This window comes from Sinohyriopsis cumingii, chromosome 4 (genome assembly GCF_028554795.1).
Source record: "Sinohyriopsis cumingii isolate HCF-2022 chromosome 4, ASM2855479v2, whole genome shotgun sequence".
Taxonomy (NCBI): Eukaryota; Metazoa; Mollusca; class Bivalvia; order Unionida; family Unionidae; genus Sinohyriopsis; species Sinohyriopsis cumingii.
Window position 1 is genome coordinate 81,843,601 of NC_142964.1, and position 23,884 is coordinate 81,867,484.

General features: G+C 34.8%; 1 protein-coding gene across 1 annotated transcript in view; it reads left to right on the top strand.

Annotated features, from left to right (window-relative positions):
• The window catches only part of LOC149801545 (alpha-aminoadipic semialdehyde dehydrogenase-like), a 144,645-nt gene that overhangs the window by 17,895 nt on the left and 102,866 nt on the right, over positions 1–23,884 (top strand). Inside the window, exons 5-9 of the mRNA XM_089955745.1 lie at positions 544–667; positions 1,870–2,002; positions 13,334–13,378; positions 20,537–20,614; positions 21,318–21,375. Of these exons, the coding sequence (XP_089811871.1) occupies positions 544–667; positions 1,870–2,002; positions 13,334–13,378; positions 20,537–20,614; positions 21,318–21,375 (438 nt within the window). The remainder of the gene's footprint in view (positions 1–543; positions 668–1,869; positions 2,003–13,333; positions 13,379–20,536; positions 20,615–21,317; positions 21,376–23,884) is intronic.

The window sequence follows — 23,884 nt, forward strand, 5'->3', positions numbered from 1 at the left end:
TAAAAATCAGTGTTGGAGATACTACAGAGTTCTTTTGGTCCATAATTACTGCCTTAATTATCCCCTCTCACTCTCCCCCCAAAAAACAATGTTTCATCTTTATGAATTTGAAAAGTCCTCAACATGAGAATTCAGTTATAGAACTTTAGGTTTATTTACCTTCAGAGAAAAGCTTGGACTTTTAAGAGAATGTGGTTTATATAATCAGCTGTGACTGTATAATTTGAGGATTTTATTTTTGTTGCCTCTATACTATATTTCATTTACATTTTACAGAATTTTTATACTTTAATCTTTTATATTTTATTTTCTAGTACTTCATGTTTTACATTTATTTTGGAAGTGTTTATCTTCCTATAGTTTTGAACAATTTTTAAATTTTTAGATCTTCACTTATATTTGGCATAATACTTACATGTCCAATTTGGACCCTAAAGCCAGCATATGAAGGGATGGGGTGCTTGTACCTATAGATTGTGGTTTGCCAAGTGTCTCTGCTCTATGAAATGTATTTGTATGAAGTTTACAAATATTTTGATACAGGTGACTCTTGAGATGGGTAAAATCCTACCAGAGGGTAACGGTGAAGTCCAAGAGTACATTGACGTTACAGATTATGCAGTTGGACTCTCCCGAATGTTTGCTGGCCATGTCTTTCCCTCAGAGAGTAAGTGTGGTGCCAGATTGGCTTGCATTCACAGTCACATAAATATCAAAAATTTGTGACTGACTGGACCTTTTAATGTGAAATAGGTCACTAGATAAAAGAGGTTACTTACTATATATATGACCAACAACATAAACTCTGATTTATAGAATACCATAATTAACCTTAATAAACACCCTTAAATTTTTACAGACACAGTTTTTAAAAAAGTTCATTAATTTTAAATGGTACATAAGACCAAAAAACATTTTTTAAAGCAGAAAAAATATTAAAAAATTCAAAATCTTAGGATTGTATTACCTGTAGTCAGAAACTGGTGATTGAGCAGTCAACTTTCCAGCTTTGATTACTGTAATTATCACATGCATAAGCTGAAGGTGATGTCACTAGGTGATGTACTTGCTGATTAATCATTATCAGGCAGTTTCCTTTAACAAAGCAAGCCATGAACTTCTTCAAGGTAATGATACAGGAAAAGCAACCTTTCATCTTGAGACAGTTAATTAATTAATGTATGATCTTGATACCTTTCAAATAAGTCATCATCAGTGTTGTTTGGAGGCAACATGTAATTGCAGGATTCTTTTATATTTACCACTTGAAGTCATCCAAATGGAGATGGAACAGTCATGCACATCAATTCCTATTCTCACTAAAGTTGATTAACTTGTTTGATATGTAAAGTAGTTAAATGTGTATTATCTTTGTTTTCCTTTTTTTTAGTAAACTAAAGTGGGTTTAAATTTATTTCTAATAATGTGGTCAATGGTTCATATATAGAAGTTTCACAAGCTTTTTTGAAAATGTTAAAGAAAAGACAAACAGATGTAGTAATAGCCATATCACAGAGTACCACACACATGCACCTACTCCCATATTACATACCAGAGTACCACACAGAGTACCAGAGTACCACACACATGCACCTACTCCCATATTACATACCAGAGTACCACACACAGAGTACCAGAGTACCACACACATGCACTTACTCCCATATTACATACCAGAGGACAACAAAATAAATAAAAAATAAAAGATCTTATTATTCCACAGCAAGGAAAATGTGTACATTTAAAATGTCAGCAGACTATCTTGGCAAGCCCTAAATAATCATGAATATGATTCAGATGGCGAAGATATTACAGTGCATACATACTTTTCATCGTTATTCTAGACTATATGCATGTTTATATTTACAGGAAAGGGCCATGCCCTCCTAGAGCAGTGGAATCCACTTGGACTAGTTGGTGTGATTACAGCTTTCAACTTTCCAGTAGCTGTGTATGGATGGAACTCTGCCATTGCTCTTGTGTGTGGCAACACAGTTCTATGGTAATTAATGAACTTACTACACCACTTATTTATTATAAGGCAGTAAGGGGCCATCCATTTAGTAAATATGCAAAAGTCTGGCAAAGCTTGACCTCTCCCCCTGTACACATGCATACTTTTTACAACCCCCCCCCCACCTACATGCATATGCTTGACACCCTCCCCCATTCTATAGAACGTCCTATATTTAATCCACATAGAAACGACCAAGGATTAATAATATTAACATGTTTAATAAAACAGATAGTCCACCGATGTTGACTGTATGGTTGCATCAAAGAAATAAGCTGTGTAACTTTAAAAAGTTTGTCTAGTGTCTGCTAAAATTCAAATGCCATCTGAACCCAGTCAAACAGGTTATGTATTAGAAGAAAAAAAATCGAGGTTTCACCCCACCCCCCATTTCCAATGCGTACGTACATTATCAGCAGACCCCACCCATACGCACGCATATGCATTTGGGTTACCTCCCTCCATGCATATGTACTAAATGGATGGCCTCTAATTGGAGTCCATAAATCCTGACTGCATTAACCTACAGCACCACTTTCTCATTATAAGGCAGTAGTTGGGATCAGTAGTTGGGGTCCATAAATCCTGACTGCTTGATATACCAAACTGTTTTATAGCATGAATGATATAAAATTGGATGAATGCATGTGTGTAACTTTTTGTGAGGGGTGCGGGTGGGAAAGGAACGGAATAATCAAAATGTCAGTCAAACATGCATTAATACTTTACGTTTATGTTGACTAAATATATTTGTTCACTTCATAGTATTTATGTTTCAGTCTTATAAAATATAAAAATGTTTTGATTCATGTTGTATTATTTCAGTCCATATTGTCATCCATATGGATCACACCATAAGAATAGCATTAAAAACAATGATGTTACAACCCATCTTTAATAAATATAATTGTTAGTGCTTATTTCTAATTAGCATTGCCATCAAGTTTAAAGTGTTTTAAATTTATGAAAATCAGTCACTTGCAAAGTAAATTGCACGATTAAATTCTGATTGAAGTTCAAGTCAGTGCATTATGGGTTAAGAACATTATCGTGCTTTGAATTAAGAACTCAAAATTAAAATTTTACAACTTCTAAATATGTATTTACCACTTCTAAATACATTTATCACTTCTAAATGCATATGTAACACTTATAATCACATATTTACTGCTTCTAAACATTAACCTCTTCTATATACATATTTAACACTTCGTTCTAATAACATCTTTAGGGCTTTTCCAGTGAAACATATATCTCTCGGGGGGGGGGGGGTTCACCTTCAGATGTGTTTTAATAGAAAATCACTGCCCCCTACAGAAGCATTTTTTTTTTTACATAATTTCTGGCTATGGGTTAGTGGGCGGTAGAAGTGATTTTAATATTGGGTTGGGGACAGAAGCGATTTAAATGACAGCTGGCTGGAGGTAATCCACTGAATTCTTATAGATCATGTAATCTACTACATATTTTTAGTTGTATTCATTCATTATAATCAATCTTTTGTCCTTTTATTTGTTTGTCTGTGAGCCAAGTATGTCTCTGATACTGTGAAATCACAAATTTTCATGGTGGCTTTTTTTTTGTACATGTCATTGATCAGTCCCTTAATACCTACTAATTTAATAATAGATTTAATAATAGAGATTTCTTTTCTAATACAGAAATTATGAATCATGAATTTGTACCCTAGCTAAACTGTGTGTTTACTAAAGTGATCACTGATTTGCTATTTTTGTTCTAAGGCATGCTGCTTTTGATTAGAATAAAAGCTAAATCTTGTATTGCTTCAAATGTGTGTTAGATGCTATGATTCTTTGTTATTAATTTTTTAAATAAATGTTTTGTTAAACTTATAAAATGTGATTTGTCTGGGGAAAAGCCCCATTAATACCTGTGGATGTCGCATTATTTCTGTCTACTTTTACACTATATCATTTCTTGTAAGAACATGAATTTCAGTTAGCAATGTCTTATTTTTATGCCTTGTTGCAAGACTAATATAAAGTTTTAAAAAAAGAAATATAGCAAGTCAAACATTTTTATATCATAAATTAGATTTTTAAAAATGGATGCAAGTCAAGGAATCATTTTTTCCCAGAGTACTCATAAAATCAATGTCATTGCAGTTAACTGTATTGTCAACAGCAAGGCATCACTGATGGCCTAGCAGTAACATTCAGCACTTTCAATTCAGTTGTCACTGGTTCTGTTTCCCACTTCTAGTTTTTCGTTATCATATGAGACTTATACCTATGGTCTGTGGGGCTTTTATGGTAGAGTGGTATAAGATGCTGGTCTTGTGATACAGATCTGAGGGGCTTTCATGGCAGAGTGGTGCAAGATGCTTGTCATGTGATTACTTGCCTATAATGTGCACATGAGAATGTTGCCAGTTACTTGTGGAATGTCAGTGGTTCTATATAAGTGGTGTTTGGTGTCTCAGAAGTACTTGGAGTTTCTTTAGCAGTAAAACTGTCTGCCATATACGGATTCTCTTGATCTGAAAATGGTGTAAAGGCCATAATGATCTACCAAAACCTGAGGTCTCATGTCATAATGATTTAGGCTGTTGGAGATAAACATAAAAAAATGTCAAATCAACAGAGGCTCCATGTGCCCAAGTAAACTAAGGTGCTTGCTTTTACAGGTCACTTGCACATCTCACAGAGTAAGTGTTTGTCACAGATCAACTAATTTGGGTTGGTGGTCTTTTGGGGTTCTTCCTCCACCTAATATATTGGCTGCCATGTATAGCCTATCACGTACTGAAACATGGCATTAATACCCCATAAAAACAAACCAAGCCAGACTAAATCAATCAACTAATCAACAGTCAAAACAGCAGCAAAAGTATTAGTCCATCATTTTTGCCACAGCTGTATGAGTTTATAAATTTTGACTCTAGTAATTTTTGTAGACCTTTGAATATTATCAATTATGCCTTTCTGACAGTTACCAAAAAGTCATTATCAGTTGGTACAAATGGATTTTTCATGGTGAGCATATGAGATGGAGAAGTCTTGAGCAATCCTGCATCACATGCTACCAAAAAGTTTACATTTTAGCTCACTTTAGGTTTCTCTAACAATGTCCATTGTTCCAACCAGAATTGTTATAACTCATTCAAGCTATATTCACCAATATTTGGAGATGTACATCTGTAATAAATATTTTCAACAAAGTATGAGAATGCATCACTGTTTTTCAATGATGCATTTGAATTGTGCAACAACCAGAATCAACAAACCAAGAAATGGAGTATTCACATCTCTCAGTCGACGTACAGTGTATATTCATAATGTGCTAAAAGATTTTTCAATCTTTAAATTTGCCACATTTTTTCCAACCATACTGATTCAGTGGACATAATCACCAGAATGGACAGAAACAGACCATAACAGATATAACCAGAAGGTTAGAATTGATCTGATACATTTTTTAAGTAGCTAAATTCACGTTGGTTTAGTTAACTGTACACCCTTTATTGTCTTCCCTTTGATGTAGTTTCTTAACTGAAGCTGAGAAAATAATGTTGCACACATAAAAAAAGAGGCACACTTCTACTCATTATTGTTGTTATTATGCTTCTCCATTCGAACCTGTTCTTACGATCTTGTCCCCCCACATAATATTTGCCTTGTTTATGATGTGTATCTAAATTTGTCCCTTTTCCTACTACTATGCTAATTGTTTGTGAATATGCATATCAATGTGAAATGCAACAGGGTGACTAAATCCAAGATAGAAAACCTCTACATTTCTGGATGTAATCTGCTTGGATTCCATGTTTCTGCACAAAAGTCAAGAGTTAAATTTCAAGTGCTCATGATCAAATTTGTATCAGTATAGACACATGTATGATGACAGTTTTTGTGTAAAGAAAACCATAACAGCTGCACCATTTTCTGGATCTACACAAGCTTGAAATGTGTGCTTTCAATACTACATCAAAGAGTCAGGTGCTGATTTCAGTAATGAGTCTTCCAAACTCAGGTCTGTAAAGGGATGGAAATTATGTTAATAAAACAGTGTCTCTGACTTTTTTAAGTTACAAGTAGGACAAGCTCTCAAAAGATTGTTTTTACTAAAATCTTACTTTCATTATCAACCAATCAGGGACAGTCAAACCCATATATACTCTATTTTATCTTCAGTGATTTATAGTATGGTTCTTGTTCTTTCATATCTGTAGTAATTGAGTCCTTCAACAAATCTCAATGGTTGTAAGCCTTTTTCGACCATGCTGACTGGACACACTGTAAGATAATGCTCAAATAACAGAAATACCATGGGATAATCAGAGACCGATAAAATCAAATAAAATGGTCAGGTTATTTCCCCTGCAGGGATGCTGCCAGGATTTCAGGATTTAATCTAAGTTTTGTATGTGTGTGATCTCCAATGAGGAGTTGGTGGTGGGAGGAATAGCCATTGTTAAATATCTCCCTAACACGTAAATATATGTCACTCTTTCTTACTATTCCAGTCTGTTAATGCTCTACTGAAATCAAAATACTCAGAGAGATGTCAGCTCTAGTTGTATAGGGATTATTCCTGTGATGTCATTTGGCATTTTCACGTGGTTGTGGTGGAGTTTTGGTCATTATGGAAGAAAGACCATAGGCTTACTCCATATTTGAAAGCTAATTACGATGTTGTCAAAAGAATTAAAATTTTTCGAACAATTGAGTTGGACTCAGATTATATACTTGATTCAAAGTCCATGAACAGGTTCTAAAATTGATGTGTTTATTTTGGAGCCACATTCCTCCATCACATTCAAGATCTGAATATACCAAATTTGAAATTAGTACAGTTGCATACTAAATTACTATCATGGCTACTTCAGATGTTATTTAATGTAAGACTTTAATGCCAGAACTCATAGCTTCAGTGATTTTGGGGTTAAAAAATAAATTTCTTCTCAAGCAACTCAATTTGGTGCAGATTACATTGTTTTTAATGATACTGTGAGAATTCTTGATATGTAAAAATTGCACAAGAAATGAACAACATCAGATCAAGAAATTAATACCACTGGGAAAATACTGATAGGAATATGCAGAAATAATATTATTATTTAAATGGAATATGTGGTGACAATAAGAGTGCTGGTTCTACAACTTTGCAAAATACATCTTGTACAACTATTTTATTGTTTCTAACAACACTCTGTAATATGACAATAATTTCTGCGTACACTGTTTACTTTAGTCCCTTGTTAATTAATAGTTTTAGATTTTACAACAAAACTAAGTACATTTTACCTTTTGACAATAATACCTGATCACAAATATTGAGATTGCAAGAAAATAGAAGTTACAATTTTATTGAAAGTATTGGTACCAGTAAAACTAAAGGAGATGGTAAAAAAGAATCAGGACGAATAGATTAGTAGTGTAGTAAAGAATCCATATATCAGAATGACATCAAGTCTTTTTTCATTAATTTCATCATTAGTTAATGATACTGCTTCAGAATGTTGTGTATTGGATAATAGTAATACAATTTGTAATACAAATACCAAATGATGACTTGGAACTATAAAGTGCCAAAAGGTCTGTAGAAAATATCACCATGCTCAAAATATACATAGGAATAACCAAACATAAACAGGACAAATTTTATCCATCTTGCTTTGAGTTTACACAGATCAGTCAGTCCCTTATGTTTAATGTAATTTAAGTTTTGCACGTAGAGAGCATGTACTTCACTTGTAATACATCTGCATGATATGAAAGTTAGCCTCGTCATTCTTTTGTTGCCAGAGTGGTTCTGCCAACTAGAGATCTACACACAATTATGTCGTATGGGGATTCTCTGATTAATCCTATGAGCATTAATCTGTTAATTGTTTCTGAATTTAATATAATTCTCCTACTCTGTTTACAAATTTATTCTTTGTTGAGAACTCCCTTTCATTGTTTTTTGTCTGAAAAGTCAAGTGCATAACTAGCTTGAACGAGTTACAGTTCTTTATGCTTGTGCAATTAACAACATCTCACAGGTATGGCCCATAGGTATTTTCTCTTGGATATCTCTGTTCCAAAAAGAAAAGTTTTCACTAACATGAACTCTGCCAAAGTGTCACTTCCATGAATCAGTGCTTTGTGGCCTCTTATGGCAGATTTTTTCTCTTCCATAACGCTATATTAGGGTTTTAAGTCAAACATTCCCATAGTCTGCTTGTTCAGACATGGGTATCTTGAACAAATATAACTGGCATCCTGTCCATCCAACATGTACATAGGACTCGCACTCAAAATCAATTTTAGGTTCAAAATCTTACACTGGTATTTTCAATGATATTTTCCCAATGTCCTTCAGACTGATATTCATGAAATTCATTGTCATAATAGCTATCACCAGCCAGTATTTGCCGAATGAAAATGTCGTCTGAATACAAACCTTATTGTGATTCAGCCATTTTAGTTTCCTGTGTGACCCTTATTTGAAACACACATTTGTAAAAACCTCCATGATGAAAGTAAGGTTAGGGGGTGCTCACCAGTTATTATGTACTTTTGAGAGAGTGACATATGTAAGGTGAAGATGTTTGCATTTGAAACATGCACAATGGAGAGAGTGTTGGCATACCTCTATGCTACTTTGATGTAATGTGGCTGACATTTCTTTAGAAATTGTACATGATCTAAGCACACTGCACACTGCTAACTAAAATGACTGTTCCCTTGTGCTAAAAGAACCAGCCTAAATTAGTCTAAAGTACACTAAATTTAGCACCTATAAAGATAGGGAAAATGAATTTTGCCCAGATAGACTATACCAGCTTATGAAAGTGCAATGGATGAACTATTACATAATATAAAATGTAAAAAAAGTTATCGGCTCTCTTTTATACAATTTACCTCTGAAGTCCAGGAAGTGAAAATAACCAGCGGAGCTAGCAGTTTTTTAAAGGTGCACATCTGGATATATAACGCATATTACACCCATCAATCATACACCAAAATAAAGAGAATTAAACAATACCTAAGATGTACAAGGTCTTTCTTAAATATCCAGTATAACCAGTGAGGACACAGGTGGAAGTTCTTTTTCTTTAAAATTCTAACCCTGTGCAAAATACGAAACTTTAGAGCACCACCTTAAAACTACCATAAAATGCTTGTTCCAGGGCCCAGTGAACCAATCAGATTTAGTTTAACAGCCATTCATGTTGAACTGAAGTATCCAACTATTTTAACATTTGCCTTCTTGAATCTGAATGTTGCATCAAGCACTGTGAGACTGCCACTGGTAGCGTGAATTACATCACAAAATGAACTATTAAAGTTAAAAGTTGAACAAAAATTGCATACTGTTCAAAGCACATGTTTTATATCCGTGATGTTTACATAATTTGCGAACGCGTATTACTGTTTTAAAAGTACCCAAATTCTTACAAGTTAGGTGCACTCGAGTGTATTCGCATCATTTTCTAACCCAGTGTTTTATTTTATGTTAGACCTTTAGGAGGGGGTTAGCTGCAATTTTAAATGTATATTTTTTTGTTGACAACGCCACCAGTGATTTCTCATTTTGTTAACACAACACAGAACAGAAGTGATTTTCCTAACTAACCTTCCACTGTCAGAATCAAAAAAGTTTGAAACACAACATCCTTCAGAATTTTTTTGAAGTGCTGTGTGGTGGGGAATATATGTTTTACTGGAACAGCCATACCACTTTTAAACAAATTTACTACTTAAAAAAATATTTGTGGTTGAATAAATGAGTATCTAATAAAAGCACAGTCTGATTACTTGTGTCAGTTAAAATCTTGTCTCCAGTTGCTTGAGCTTATTAGCACCTGAATGGTGTCAGTGCGCAGGACATGTTTAGCAGTTTTAAAACTTGAAATAACAGAAATAACAACATTATTTGTGTTACTATGAGACAAATGTACAGATTGAGATAAAAACATTGGTTTGCTTAGCATGATGAATATTCCTGGCTTCCATACCTTAATATGACTTTGTTAAAAACCAACTTCCTTTTATCTGAATTCACTCTTAAAACTGATTTCACAATAAAACAAAATTTGATTGTTTTAACAGAACTTATTAGCCGGTGCATTATATCAAAGAACATCTATCAAGTATTTGACCGCTCCAGTGGCCTAGTGGTTAGAGCGTCCGCCTCGAATGTGGGAGGTCATGGGTTTGATCCCCATCTGAGTCATACCAAAGACTTACAAAAATGGTACTAACAGCTGTCTCGCTTGGCGTTCAGCATCAAGAGGTTAGTGTTGGAGCAGGTCAGCCTGGTGTCAGGATAATGTGACTGGGTGGGACATCATGCTACATGTCTGTGGCATGATGCCCCAGTGCTAGACATCACTATAAACTGCCACATTGCAGACATCGTAGCGATATGACTGAATTTTTTTAAAGCTACGTTAAAAATCCAAATCATATCACTATAAAGTATTTGTGTTCCATGTAAGATTTGGTATGTATTTGTATCATAAGAAGTGTTTGTGTTCCATGTAAGATTTGGTATGTATTTGTATCTTAACACATATTTGTGTTCCATGTAAGGATTGGTATGCATTTGTATCTTAACAAGTATTTGTGTTCCATATAAGATTTGGTATGTATTTGTATCATAAGAAGTGATTGTGTTCCATGTAAGATTTGGTATGTATTTGAATCTTAACACATATTTGTGTTCCATGTAAGATTTGGTATGTATTTGTATCTTAACAAGTATTTGTGTTCCATGTAAGATTTGGTATGTATTTGTATCTTAACACATATTTGTGTTCCATGTAAGGATTGGTATGCATTTGAATCTTAACAAGTATTTGTGTTCCATGTAAGATTTGGTATGTATTTGCATCTTAACAAGTATTTGTGTTCCATGTAAGGTTTGGTATGCATTTGTATCATAAGAAGTGATTGTGTTCCATGTAAGATTTGGTATGTATTTGAATCTTAACACATATTTGTGTTCCATGTAAGATTTGGTATGCATTTGTATCTTAACAATTATTTGTGTTCCATGTAAGATTTGGTATGTATTTGTATCTTAACAAGTATTTGTGTTCCATATAAGATTTGGTATGTATTTGTATCATAAGAAGTGATTGTGTTCCGTGTAAGATTTGGTATGTATTTGTATCTTAACAAGTATTTGCGTTCCATGTAAGATTTGGTATGCATTTGTATCATAAGAAGTGTTTGTGTTCCATGTAAGATTTGGTATGTATTTGAATCTTAACACATATTTGTGTTCCATGTAAGGATTGGTATGTATTTGTATCTTAACAAGTATTTGCGTTCCATGTAAGATTTGGTATGCATTTGTATCATAAGAAGTGTTTGTGTTCCATGTAAGATTTGGTATGTATTTGAATCTTAACACATATTTGTGTTCCATGTAAGATTTGGTATGCATTTGTATCATAAGAAGTGTTTGTGTTCCATGTAAGATTTGGTATGTATTTGAATCTTAACACATATTTGTGTTCCATGTAAGATTTGGTATGCATTTGTATCGTAAGAAGTGTTTGTGTTCCATGTAAGATTTGGTATGTATTTGAATCTTAACACATATTTGTGTTCCATGTAAGATTTGGTATGCATTTGTATCATAAGAAGTGATTGTGTTCCATGTAAGATTTGGTATGTATTTGTATCTTAACACATATTTGTGTTCCATGTAAGGATTGGTATGCATTTGTATCTTAACAAGTATTTGTGTTCCATATAAGATTTGGTATGTATTTGTATCATAAGAAGTGATTGTGTTCCATGTAAGATTTGGTATGTATTTGAATCTTAACACATATTTGTGTTCCATGTAAGATTTGGTATGCATTTGTATCTTAACAATTATTTGTGTTCCATGTAAGATTTGGTATGTATTTGTATCTTAACAAGTATTTGTGTTCCATGTAAGATTTGGTATGTATTTGTATCTTAACACATATTTGTGTTCCATGTAAGGATTGGTATGCATTTGAATCTTAACAAGTATTTGTGTTCCATGTAAGATTTGGTATGTATTTGTATCTTAACAAGTATTTGTGTTCCATGTAAGATTTGGTATGTATTTGTATCTTAACAAGTATTTGTGTTCCATGTAAGATTTGGTATGCATTTGTATCTTAACAATTATTTGTGTTCCATGTAAGATTTGGTATGTATTTGTATCTTAACAAGTATTTGTGTTCCATGTAAGATTTGGTATGTATTTGTATCTTAACACATATTTGTGTTCCATGTAAGGATTGGTATGCATTTGAATCTTAACAAGTATTTGTGTTCCATGTAAGATTTGGTATGTATTTGTATCTTAACAAGTATTTGTGTTCCATGTAAGATTTGGTATGTATTTGTATCTTAACAAGTATTTGTGTTCCATGTAAGATTTGGTATGCATTTGTATCTTAACAATTATTTGTGTTCCATGTAAGATTTGGTATGTATTTGTATCTTAACAAGTATTTGTGTTCCATGTAAGATTTGGTATGTATTTGTATCTTAACAAGTATTTGTGTTCCATGTAAGATTTGGTATGCATTTGTATCTTAACAATTATTTGTGTTCCATGTAAGATTTGGTATGTATTTGTATCTTAACAAGTATTTGTGTTCCATGTAAGATTTGGTATGTATTTGTATCTTAACACATATTTGTGTTCCATGTAAGGATTGGTATGCATTTGTATCTTAACAAGTATTTGTGTTCCATGTAAGATTTGGTATGTATTTGTATCTTAACACATATTTGTGTTCCATGTAAGGATTGGTATGCATTTGTATCTTAACAAGTATTTGTGTTCCATATAAGATTTGGTATGTATTTGTATCATAAGAAGTGATTGTGTTCCATGTAAGATTTGGTATGTATTTGAATCTTAACACATATTTGTGTTCCCTGTAAGATTTGGTATGCATTTGTATCTTAACAATTATTTGTGTTCCATGTAAGATTTGGTATGTATTTGTATCTTAACACATATTTGTGTTCCATGTAAGGATTGGTATGCATTTGAATCTTAACAAGTATTTGTGTTCCATGTAAGATTTGGTATGTATTTGCATCTTAACAAGTATTTGTGTTCCATGTAAGGTTTGGTATGCATTTGTATCATAAGAAGTGATTGTGTTCCATGTAAGATTTGGTATGTATTTGTATCTTAACAAGTATTTGTGTTCTATGTAAGATTTGGTATGTATTTGCATCTTAACAAGTATTTGTGTTCTATGTAAGATTTGGCATGTATTTGTATCATAAGAAGTGTTGTGTTCCATATTAGATTTGGTCATTTTTTGCCATCAAAGTTTAAATAATTTTATTTTCATTGCAGGAAGGGTGCACCTACAACTCCATTGGTTAGTGTTGCGGTTACAAGGTAAGTTGATGCAAATATTTCATTATATTCTTCTTTAAAAATCTCTTATCTTGATTCTTTAGTTAGTAAGGGCCTTGGTATTAGGATTTGATATATTACAATTTATGAACAACATATCAACATCACCCACAGCATTGTTGCGGTTGTATTAAAGATATTGTACTATTATAACAAAGGGTAAAGTGATTTACTTTTGATTTGGCTGTGTTCTCCCTCACATTTAACATCTGGGATCTAAAATGGACTTTTTGTTGCTTTCTTACGTGGCTGTTATGTGAGAGTTAAATAACAAGTTGTCTTGATGTCATACAGCAAACAGATTGTCTGTCTCCTCATGTGCTTTGGTCCGGATTCAGCCTCTAGTTAACGGGTCTATTTGCCCACATAGCCTTTTAAGTCCTCTGCCTTGTACTCGGGTGCTTCTCAAGTGGTGATCTTGGGAAGAACCTGGTCCAGTCTCTCCTCATTAGGTCTCAAGGCTTTGAAACCGAAGGCATGCAGGCTATCTGCTATAGCCTTCCATGCTAATCTTTGTTTGCCTTCTTGTTTCTGTTGAAGGAGGATGCATTGTTTCTGTCTGTATTGCAGACATTGTTTTAGGCTGTTGCCATGACATAAGATGTGCTTTATCTGTTTACCTAATGCTCTCTGCAAAGCTTCTACACATTCACAGAAATGTTGCTTTGGAGACATCAAAAGGATTTGCTGGAGCCTTTTTTCGACTGCCCCACTTGATGCACAGATGTTATTTTTAGGGATAACCCCTATAGCTGACTTGCTAGACTTGAGTGATCAGCAACACCTGTCACTTGCTGAGATACTAGGCCCAGCTAAATTGGTGAAGAAGTGCCCTCATCTTGGATGCTTCACAGCTCCTCCTGCAAAATATTCTATGGAGGAGAACCAACTGAACTCTCCTGCCAAGACCCCTTCTTTTCTCAATATTTCATTAGGTACCTTTTTTCAGATGTTTTGTTGGACCTTACAGACAATATGCTGGTCCTTTCCACACTCCAGAATTACTGGCTTTGCTCCAGGACCCTCCACCTTTTTAAGGACACTATTTGGTTCCACTAACTAGTATCACTATGGAAAGAGGTGTACACCCTTCTAAGGAATGGTGCAATAGAGAGAGTGACAAACATCTATAAAGTCCAGGATTTTGTTTTCGAATCTTCATAGTTTCAAAACAGGTGAAAGTTTCAACTCATTATTAATCATTCCTTACTGGACAATTTTCCAATGGAAGAGTGTTTCAGGATGGAGACTGAATGACTGGGTGCTTTCCATAGGCTTCTAGGATGTCTATTGTCCCATTCTCATCTTCCCAGCCCACATGAAATTCCTGCAGATTTGTCTGGGAGATGTTAAAATATTAGACTCTTCATTTTGGTCTGGCTTCTGTTCACTGAGCCTTTACCAGGTCAATGGGTGTAATAATAACTTATTAAAGAGGTTCCCATCCTTCAGTACCTTGACTACTAATGGATGCAGGATGTTCTCTGTCATGCCCTTTTGAAGGATCTGTCTCAAAGTTGAGAGTTATTGACTCATATGGACCTAACCCCCAACCAGGAGAAGTCTGATCTGATCCTGTGGGATGAATTTTCTCACCTGTCAAGAGACAATCTGTTTTTCCTCCTTATATAATCTAACAATACTTTCATAGCAAGACTGGATGACCAGACTTTATTGTTTTCTACCCTCTCCTTGGACTCTAATGCAACAGTGGACTTATTTCCCGAAGGAAGACTCCATATGCAGCCTCTACAGTTTTTGCTTCTATAAATCTGGAGGTCTAACAAGTATCAACTGTCTGCATTCCCTGAGGATCCAGATTTTGTCTCCATCTGAGTTGCTGGAAAAAATCAGGACAGCTTTCTGACCAGAGTTCCAATTCACGTATCTAAGTGTCACTCCTTCCTTTATACTGATGCTTTAGATTTACTCTGGAGTGCTCATTTGGAGCCTAAATGGTTAGTTCTGTAGGGTCTGTGGTCTTGGAAAGAATTTATGCCTTCTGATTAACATCTAGAAATGCTGTTTTATTCTGGTACTTCATAGATGCATCAACTGCATAAGACCACTGCATCATAGACACTTCAGACAATATTTTCATAGCATAGATGTCAAGGGGCACTCCATCTGGAACCTCCTCCATTGGACTGCTTTGGAGATCTCTGTCAGAGTCTGCCACATTCCAGGCAAGAGATATATTCTGGCAGACAGTCTGTCTGGATAAGGATGGGTTGTCTTCATGGAATGGTCTCTGCTCTTTTTCAACGCCAGTGGGGAAAACCAGTTCTAGCCCTGATTACAGTGAGGTTTAAAAAAACCAAGCTCTTTCTTTATATCTCTTAGAGGGGCCCCGAGTGGTCTAAAGCACTCTCCGTTACGGATCACTGCCATCTCACCTCTGTCTGCGTTGGTTCAAGTCTAGCATTTGGCCAATGTGGGTATGTGAGAAAGCTTGCCAGTAGCTTCTCATGGGTCGGTGGTTCTTCCCGAGGTTTTTCCTGGGTTCTTCCTCCACCATTAATACTGGTCGCCATTCGTAGCCTATCGTGTGCTGAAAAATGGCATTAAACCCCACAACAACAACAGCAACGTATCTCTTAGACCAGAACCTTCAGTCTGAGGTTAGTTAAGCTGTATATTATGCCTTACCTCCTTTCAGAATAATCCCTCAGATTCTTCATATATTCTTGACCACCAGTTAGCAGCTCATCCTTACAGATTCCCTGTGGCATCACGAAACATGATTGTGTTATGAATATTTAATTTAATTTAATTTCTTTGTTAGTTTTTAATATTTTTTAATTTTTTAAATTTTTGTTATATGCTATGGGTAATGAAACATTGTATCTAGTTGCTGACCTTGTTCTAAATACAGTGACAGTTTTGGTAAACAACTTTTTAAAACTTTTAAAAAATTCTTTCTCAGAGTAAGAATCATTGTTGAGTCAAGGTCATACCTGGACTACGTGATATTTATCACTTGCCAATTGGTAACAAACTTTAATTTTTTCCAGAAGAATGAACTTTTGACCTGCATCCAAGAATTTGTTTTGCATCTTAATTAGTCGAATAACTGATGTTTTGATAAAGGTTTGTCATTTGGGCTTAAAACACTTGACATGTTAAGTTGTATTATGTTGTGTCTAGTTTGGGCTGAATTTTATTTTATTTAAAATATTGAATTCAAGTGATTATTTTCTGTGGAAATACAGAAGTGCTCTGACAAAATTCTTGGACAGAGACATTCACTGGAATTTATAATGAATTAAAAACTGGAATAATATTTTCTGTGATTCCACAAGAGACTGTTGACACATCTGCACTTTGTAAGTTATTACAGATGTAATCGCCTTCAATTTTGGATCTCATCTGGGCTTGAACTCAGTTTCATTTAGGACTTTTTATTACTAGGACTTGTATTTTTAATTCTTGGATTACAGTTTGGATTTAATTTGCAATACCATAAGTTCTTTCTCATTTTTCACTTTGTATTCTAGGGAAATAAATTATTTGTTAAATTTTTACAAAGCGTGTTGTCTTCAACCTTTTCTGTTACTTATTTTAAGAGCATAGACTCGTAACAATTGAACACTCTCATTAACCTGTTAGTCAAGGATCCCAGGTATTTACGACTGAGGATGGATCTGTTATCACATCACAGAGGGTCCCACCAGTACAAGACTTCTTAAAGTCTGCACCTTCATGAACTGTTAATCCTTAGTGCTTGTAGTAGCATAGATTACACCACCATAGAGGCCTTGTAGCACTTGTTGCAACATCTTTTTTTCAGGTAGGCAACTGTTTACACATCTGGTTACATTGGCTTGACATTAATGGGTTGTACACCAGATTTTGATTGGCACATTGGGCCCAGGAAAAAGCATTCTTTCATTGTTTGAACCTTAGATTCATGAAGAAAATTTTATACATAATATGGGCTACCTAGAAGACCCCAAATAACTGAGTCCCAGCATGGTTCAACGTAAGATAATGATTTCGTGCAGCGAATACTGGCTGATGATAAAGATAATGACAGTGATTTAGAAACTTATGAAGTATATCAGATTCCTGGAACTGTTAAAGTGTTACTGAAATACCAGTGAAAGATTTTGAATCTTAAAATGATTTTGAATTTGAGTCCAATGTACATGCTTGATGCACAAAAAACAGATGGTATGCAGGTCCACCCATCCCCACCCCATTCAGTGGTATTTTGAAATTAAATGTAGAAACGGCAGAAAACCAAATTAATTAAAATGCAGCAAATTTAAAAGTAGAGTACAGTTTTAATTTCTTTGCTCAAACAATTCAGCCCTTCAGGGATCTTGTGCTGTAAAACTGGATGGGGCCGTTGGTGGCATAGTTGTATCAGGGCCCATGGTGGCATAGTGTTATGAGGGGCCTTGGTGGCATAGTGGTATGAGGGGCCTTGGTGGCATAGTGGTATGAGGGCCCTTGGTGGCATAGTGGTATGAGGGCCCTTGGTGACATAGTGGTATGAGGACCATTGGTGGCATAGTGGTATCAGGGCCCTTGGTGGCATAGTGGTATAAAGGTGCTTGCCTTTGAAGATCATTTACAACTTATCTCTGTCTGGGTTTATGTCTCAGACTCAGCCAATGTGGGTACATGAAAAATAGCTTCCCATGGGTTGGTTGTTCTGGCCATCATGTATAGCCTATCATGTGCTGAACAGGGGCATTAAACTCATAACAACAAGAACAATAAGAAACTAGATAGCACCCTAAGAGTTAAGATAAATAAATATGAATCTAAAAAGCAATTAAAGATTAAGGATATTTATTTGATCAAATTACCTGTCTGAACAAGCAGATTATGGCACTGATTGAAATCCTAATACACCATTATGGGGCAGACAAGAAATCTGGCATAGTAGTTAGCAAATTACTGACTCAATAAAGTTAATCTATGGCAGAGATCATGTTAGTGAAAAAATTTGTAGCAGAGATAGGTAAATTACCTATGAATTGTGGAATGACTATACATAACAACCATAAAGAATTGTTTCCAAACTTGTTCACGCTGGCTAAGCTAGTTACGCATATGCCCGTTCAGACTCGGACTTAAAGGGGTTTCTCAGCACAGAACAATAGTTATGCACATTTATGGAACAGATTAAGCTCATAAGTAATCAATTGACTAATGCTAATACAAATAGAGGAGACATCTTTTGACACTTTTGATTTCAATAAAGTTCTAACAGGGTGGAGAGTGGGGCCCCGAGTGGTCTAAAGTGCTCTCCATTACGGATCACTGCCATCTCACCTCTGTCTGCATGGGTTCGAGTCTAGGATTCGGCCAATGTGGGTACGTGAGAAAGCTTGCCAGTAGCTTCTCGTGGGTCGGTGGTTCTTCCCGGGGTTTTCCAGGGTTCTTCCTCCACCATTAATACTGGCCGCCATGCATAGCCTATCATGTGCTGAAAAATGGCATTAAACACAACAACAACAACAACAACAACAGGGTGGAGTCGGAAGAAAGATGGATATAAGTTTTAGGTAAATATTGACCTGTGATTGTTTCCTCCTGTCCCCCCATTTTTATCTACTCCTCCATCCTTACTTTGATAACAAGGTGGAGTACCCTTATGTAGATAAAATCATGTTAGCATCTCTGCAACTTGTGACCTCACTGGATGATCTATGCACAATATGCATATTAGTCCATGGTCATACAAAATGAACTTGCTTTTGTTTGCAACATTATTTAAACAATGTTTATATTGCCATTAGGTGTGGTTGACATAAATGATGTTTATATTGCCATTAGGTACGATTGACTTAAATGATGTTTATATTGCCAATAGGTATGATTGACTTAAATGATGTTTATATTGCCATTCGGTATGGTTGACGTAAATGATGTTTATATTGCCATTAGGTATGATTGACTTAAATGATGTTTATATTGCCATTCGGTATGGTTGACGTAAATGATGTTTATATTGCCATTAGGTATGATTGACTTCAATGATGTTTATATTGCCATTCGGTATGATTGACTTAAATGATGTTTACATTGCCATTAGGTATGATTGACTTCAATGATGTTTATATTGCCATTAGGTATGATTGACTTAAATGATGTTTATATTGCCATTAGGTATGACTGACTTAAATGACGTTTATAATGCCATTAGGTATGGTTGACTATCTTTGACACTTTTTTTTTATTGAAATATTTGGTTTATGTTTAGCACTGATTTGGGTGTCATTGTTAAATGACACTTTGATCATACATTCTATGAAATCTCATGAAAGGAATGCCTCAGCTGAACAGGTGTCAGTTGTTTGGTATGTTTATAGAGGTGCTGAATATAGGACTATACTTGTGCACTGAAGATGTATCACATTTGCAGCTTAAACAAGTTATCAACCATGAAAACAAAGTAGATGCTGCCATTACAAGCTATGGGTTATTGTCCCACATGCATTGGCAGACAACTTAGGAAATATTACTTGGCAATTGGATCTGGCTTATCAAAAAGTCAGATACAAATCAAAATCAAAACTTTTCTTGCATCAAGCAAACACTGCTTATATAGCAAAAGCAAAATATACAAATATTTGTGTTGTTTGCACAAAAATGGAAGCAATATACTTACTAGTAAACATCCAACATTGCTGGACACTTCAGTATGCAGTTAGCAATATTAAATTTAATATTTTCAAATTACAACTTTTAAATAAATGTATTTACAAGTAATTTGTAATGAAGACTTTAGTAAAATGAATAAACATAATGCATACCATTTATGCATTTTTGCTTGGGAATAGTGGCATGAAAACATATTTGAATTGGCATTCTTTTGTTTCTGCTGTAAATATTCAGTTTTTAGTATTTCCCCTAGATTTATCAATTTGTTTGGATGTTGTGCATGTCAGCCCTAACTCTTCATGAATCTATGTATTTGTTTTAAAAAGCATGGACTTATAAGTGAGTATATCTGGTACTTAAGCAGGGACCATGTGGGAATATGCCATGTCTGGATGACTCTTCTTAGCAAAAGTCCTTCTTCTTAGTGAAAGTCCCTAAGCTGGTTTGAGTTGCTTTTTTTTAATTATTCAAAGACATTTTTACTGAGATTTTGCTAAGCTTAGAAATTTGTATTCTTTCCAGGATCTTGGCATCCATACTTGAGAAAAACAAGTTGCCAGGTGCTATATGTTCGATGGTTTGTGGTGGAGCCGATATTGGGTAAGGCATCAGTATTTTAAATTCTTCTTTTCTTAGGTTGCCTTTTTGCTTGTATATTGCACAGAAATAGCTATGCTTACTCATTTAACTTCATGGCTTCCCTGCTTATATTTCTAAATTTTCGTATTTTGGGATTACAACATTATAGTTCAACTTCCATCAGTTCATTGTCCAAAATACCAGACAAAGAGATACATATATCTATATGTTCTAGTCTTTTCATCTTTTGTATGTGTTTATATTTGTGTGTGTATGCATGCATGTATGTATAAAGAAGGTTATTTGACTGATATTTATATTGTAGATATCACCTTAACCTACAAAATCCATTTCAGCCTATTTTTGTTCATTGTGGGTTAATCACTACAGGCTACGTTTTCTTCCTGTGTTATCACTCAAAGAAAACAAGTTAGAAATAACAAATTGTTTTTTTGGTTGGGGTTTAATGCCACTTTTCAGTGCATAATCAGCTTATACATGGCAGCCAGTATAATTGGTAGAGGAAGAACTTAGGGGAAAGGCACAGCGAGAACCACCAACCCAAAGGAAGCTGCTGGCTAGCTTTCTTACATCCATAAGTTGGCCAAGCCCAAGATTTTGAACCCATGCAGACAGGTGAGATGCCAGTGATTGGTAAATGCAAGCACTTAAATAAATTGAATTTTTGTTATTCCAGTGGCCCCATCTGTTTGTATATTTGCAGAGAGAAGATGGCAAAAGATGAACGGATAAACCTTTTGTCCTTTACTGGTAGCACACAGGTAAGGTGCTGTTGATATAGATACAATTTAGAGCTGATTATATAAAACTCTATCTATGGACCACCGATCAGTACCATTGCTGGCAAAGGTATTAGTCATTGGATAATCAGTACCATTGTTGGCAAAGGTATTAGTCATTGGATAATCAGTACCATTGTTGGCAAAGGTATTAGTCACTGGATAATCAATACCGTTGTTGGCAAAGGTATTAGTCATTGGATAATCAATACCATTGCTGGAAAAGATATTAGGCGTTGGATAATCAATACCATTGCTAGCAAAGGTGTTAGGCATTGGATAATCAATACCATTGTTGGCAAAGGTATTAGGCATTGGATAATAAATGCCATTTTTGGCAAAGTTATTAGACATTGGATAATCAATACCATTGCTGGCAAAGGTATTAGGCATTAGATAATAAATACCATTGTTGGCAAAGGTATTAGGCATGGGATAATCAATACCATTGCTGGAAAAGATATTAGGCATCGGATAATCAATACCATTGCTAGCAAAGGTGTTAGACATTGGGTAATCAGTACCATTGTTGGCAAAGGTATTAGGCATTGGATAATCAATACCATTGTTGGCAAAGGTATTAGGCATTGGATAATCAATACCATTGTTGGCAAAGGTATTAGACATTGGATACTCAGTGCCATTGCTGGCAAAGGTATTAGTCATTGGATAATCAATGCCATTGCTGGCAAAGGTATTAGTCATTGGATAATCAATACCATTGTTGGCAAAGGTATTAAACATTGGATAAGCACAGGCTAATTTAAAACTTTTCATATATTCAGGTTAGACACCTAGCTGACTCTCACTGAATCCAATATACAAATTTATATTGTCAAAACCTTAATATTTGTAACCATATTTTATGAAATTTTCAGTATAAACTCCAAAATAATTGTATTTGTATGATGATAATCAAAATGAATACAACTTTGAATTTATAAGATGTGCTGTGTATATAAGTTGTTGTGGTAATCTCGAGTCTGGTGATAGTCCAGTTTATGATACCTAAATTAAGTGACACACTGGTGATAGACCAGTTAAGTGGTACATTGATCATACACAAATTAAGTGATACACTGGTGATAGACCAGTTAAGTTATTTTTTGATACTGATCATAGACAAATTAAGTGATACACTGGTGATAGACCAGTTAAGTGGTACATTAATCATTAGACAAATTAAGTGATACACTGGTGATAGACCAGTTAAGTGGTACATTAATCATAGACAAATTAAGTGATACACTGGTGATAGATCAGTTAAGGGATACACTATTGATAGACCAGTTAAATGATACATTGATACTTGAATTAAGTGATACATTGGTGATAGGCCAACTAAGTGATACATACATTCAGTGATGTGATAGACAAGTTAAGTGATACACTGATGATACATGAATTGCGTGATACACTCATGATACACAAATTAAGTGATACACTGTCATAGGCCAGTTAAGAGATACTCTAGTGATAGGTGAATTAATCAATACTCTGGTGATAGGCCAATTAAATGACTCTGGAAATATATAAGTTAAGTGACACTGGTGATAGGCCAGTTAAATGATACTCTAGTAATAGGTCAATTAAGTGACACTGTTGATAGGCCAGTTAAGTGACACTGGTGATACATACTCTGCTGGTCAGCCAGTTAAGTGACACTGGTGATACACCTCTATTATGTAATAGTGGATGTCCATAACATTGCTTGAATCCTACCTCATGGCTGAGCTACAGTAGACAGTGCAGAATTCTTCTTTTTAGTTATACATAATGGTATTTAATATTCAAAGATTCACCCACTAAAATGCATTAATATACATGTTTTGCAAGAGATGAATGATACATTTTTGGCAAACAATCCCATGAGAGCAATAGAATTTCAGCATTTAAACAAACAAGAAAAAGAAATCACATGTAAGTATAAGCAGGCGTGTATGAGAAGATGAAGCCATATATGTTTTAATGGACTATTTATTTAGTTTGGAATATACAGAATATGAGAAATGATGTGATTTGATTTTTTGTATCATTCCCTCTGTCACTTTAAAATTGTTAGCTTAACATGTTCTGAAAATGTTAAATATACACAATGCTGTCCAAAATGCAACCTTTGGTCTAGCCTCTGTTTAGCACTTCCACACCAAATATACATATAGCATGTTTTCTGAAGAACTGAGGAGCAATATAAACAGAGGTTTACCTTTACTGTAGACATATGTTTGTATGCTGACTCTGCTATGGACACATTGCTGTATTGTTTTGCCAACAGCTCAAAATAATATACTTATGATTACTGGTTTGGTCATATGACAGGTCAAATATTACCAAATGTGAAGTGACGAAAAAGCATAATCACTTAAATATATTTGGTAGGACACATAATTTTTTTAGGTGTTGTAGATACAGTTTCATTTGATAAAGTATTTTTTTCAGACTACACGACAGGGGCCCCGAGTGGCCGAGTGGTCTAAAGCACTCTCCGTTC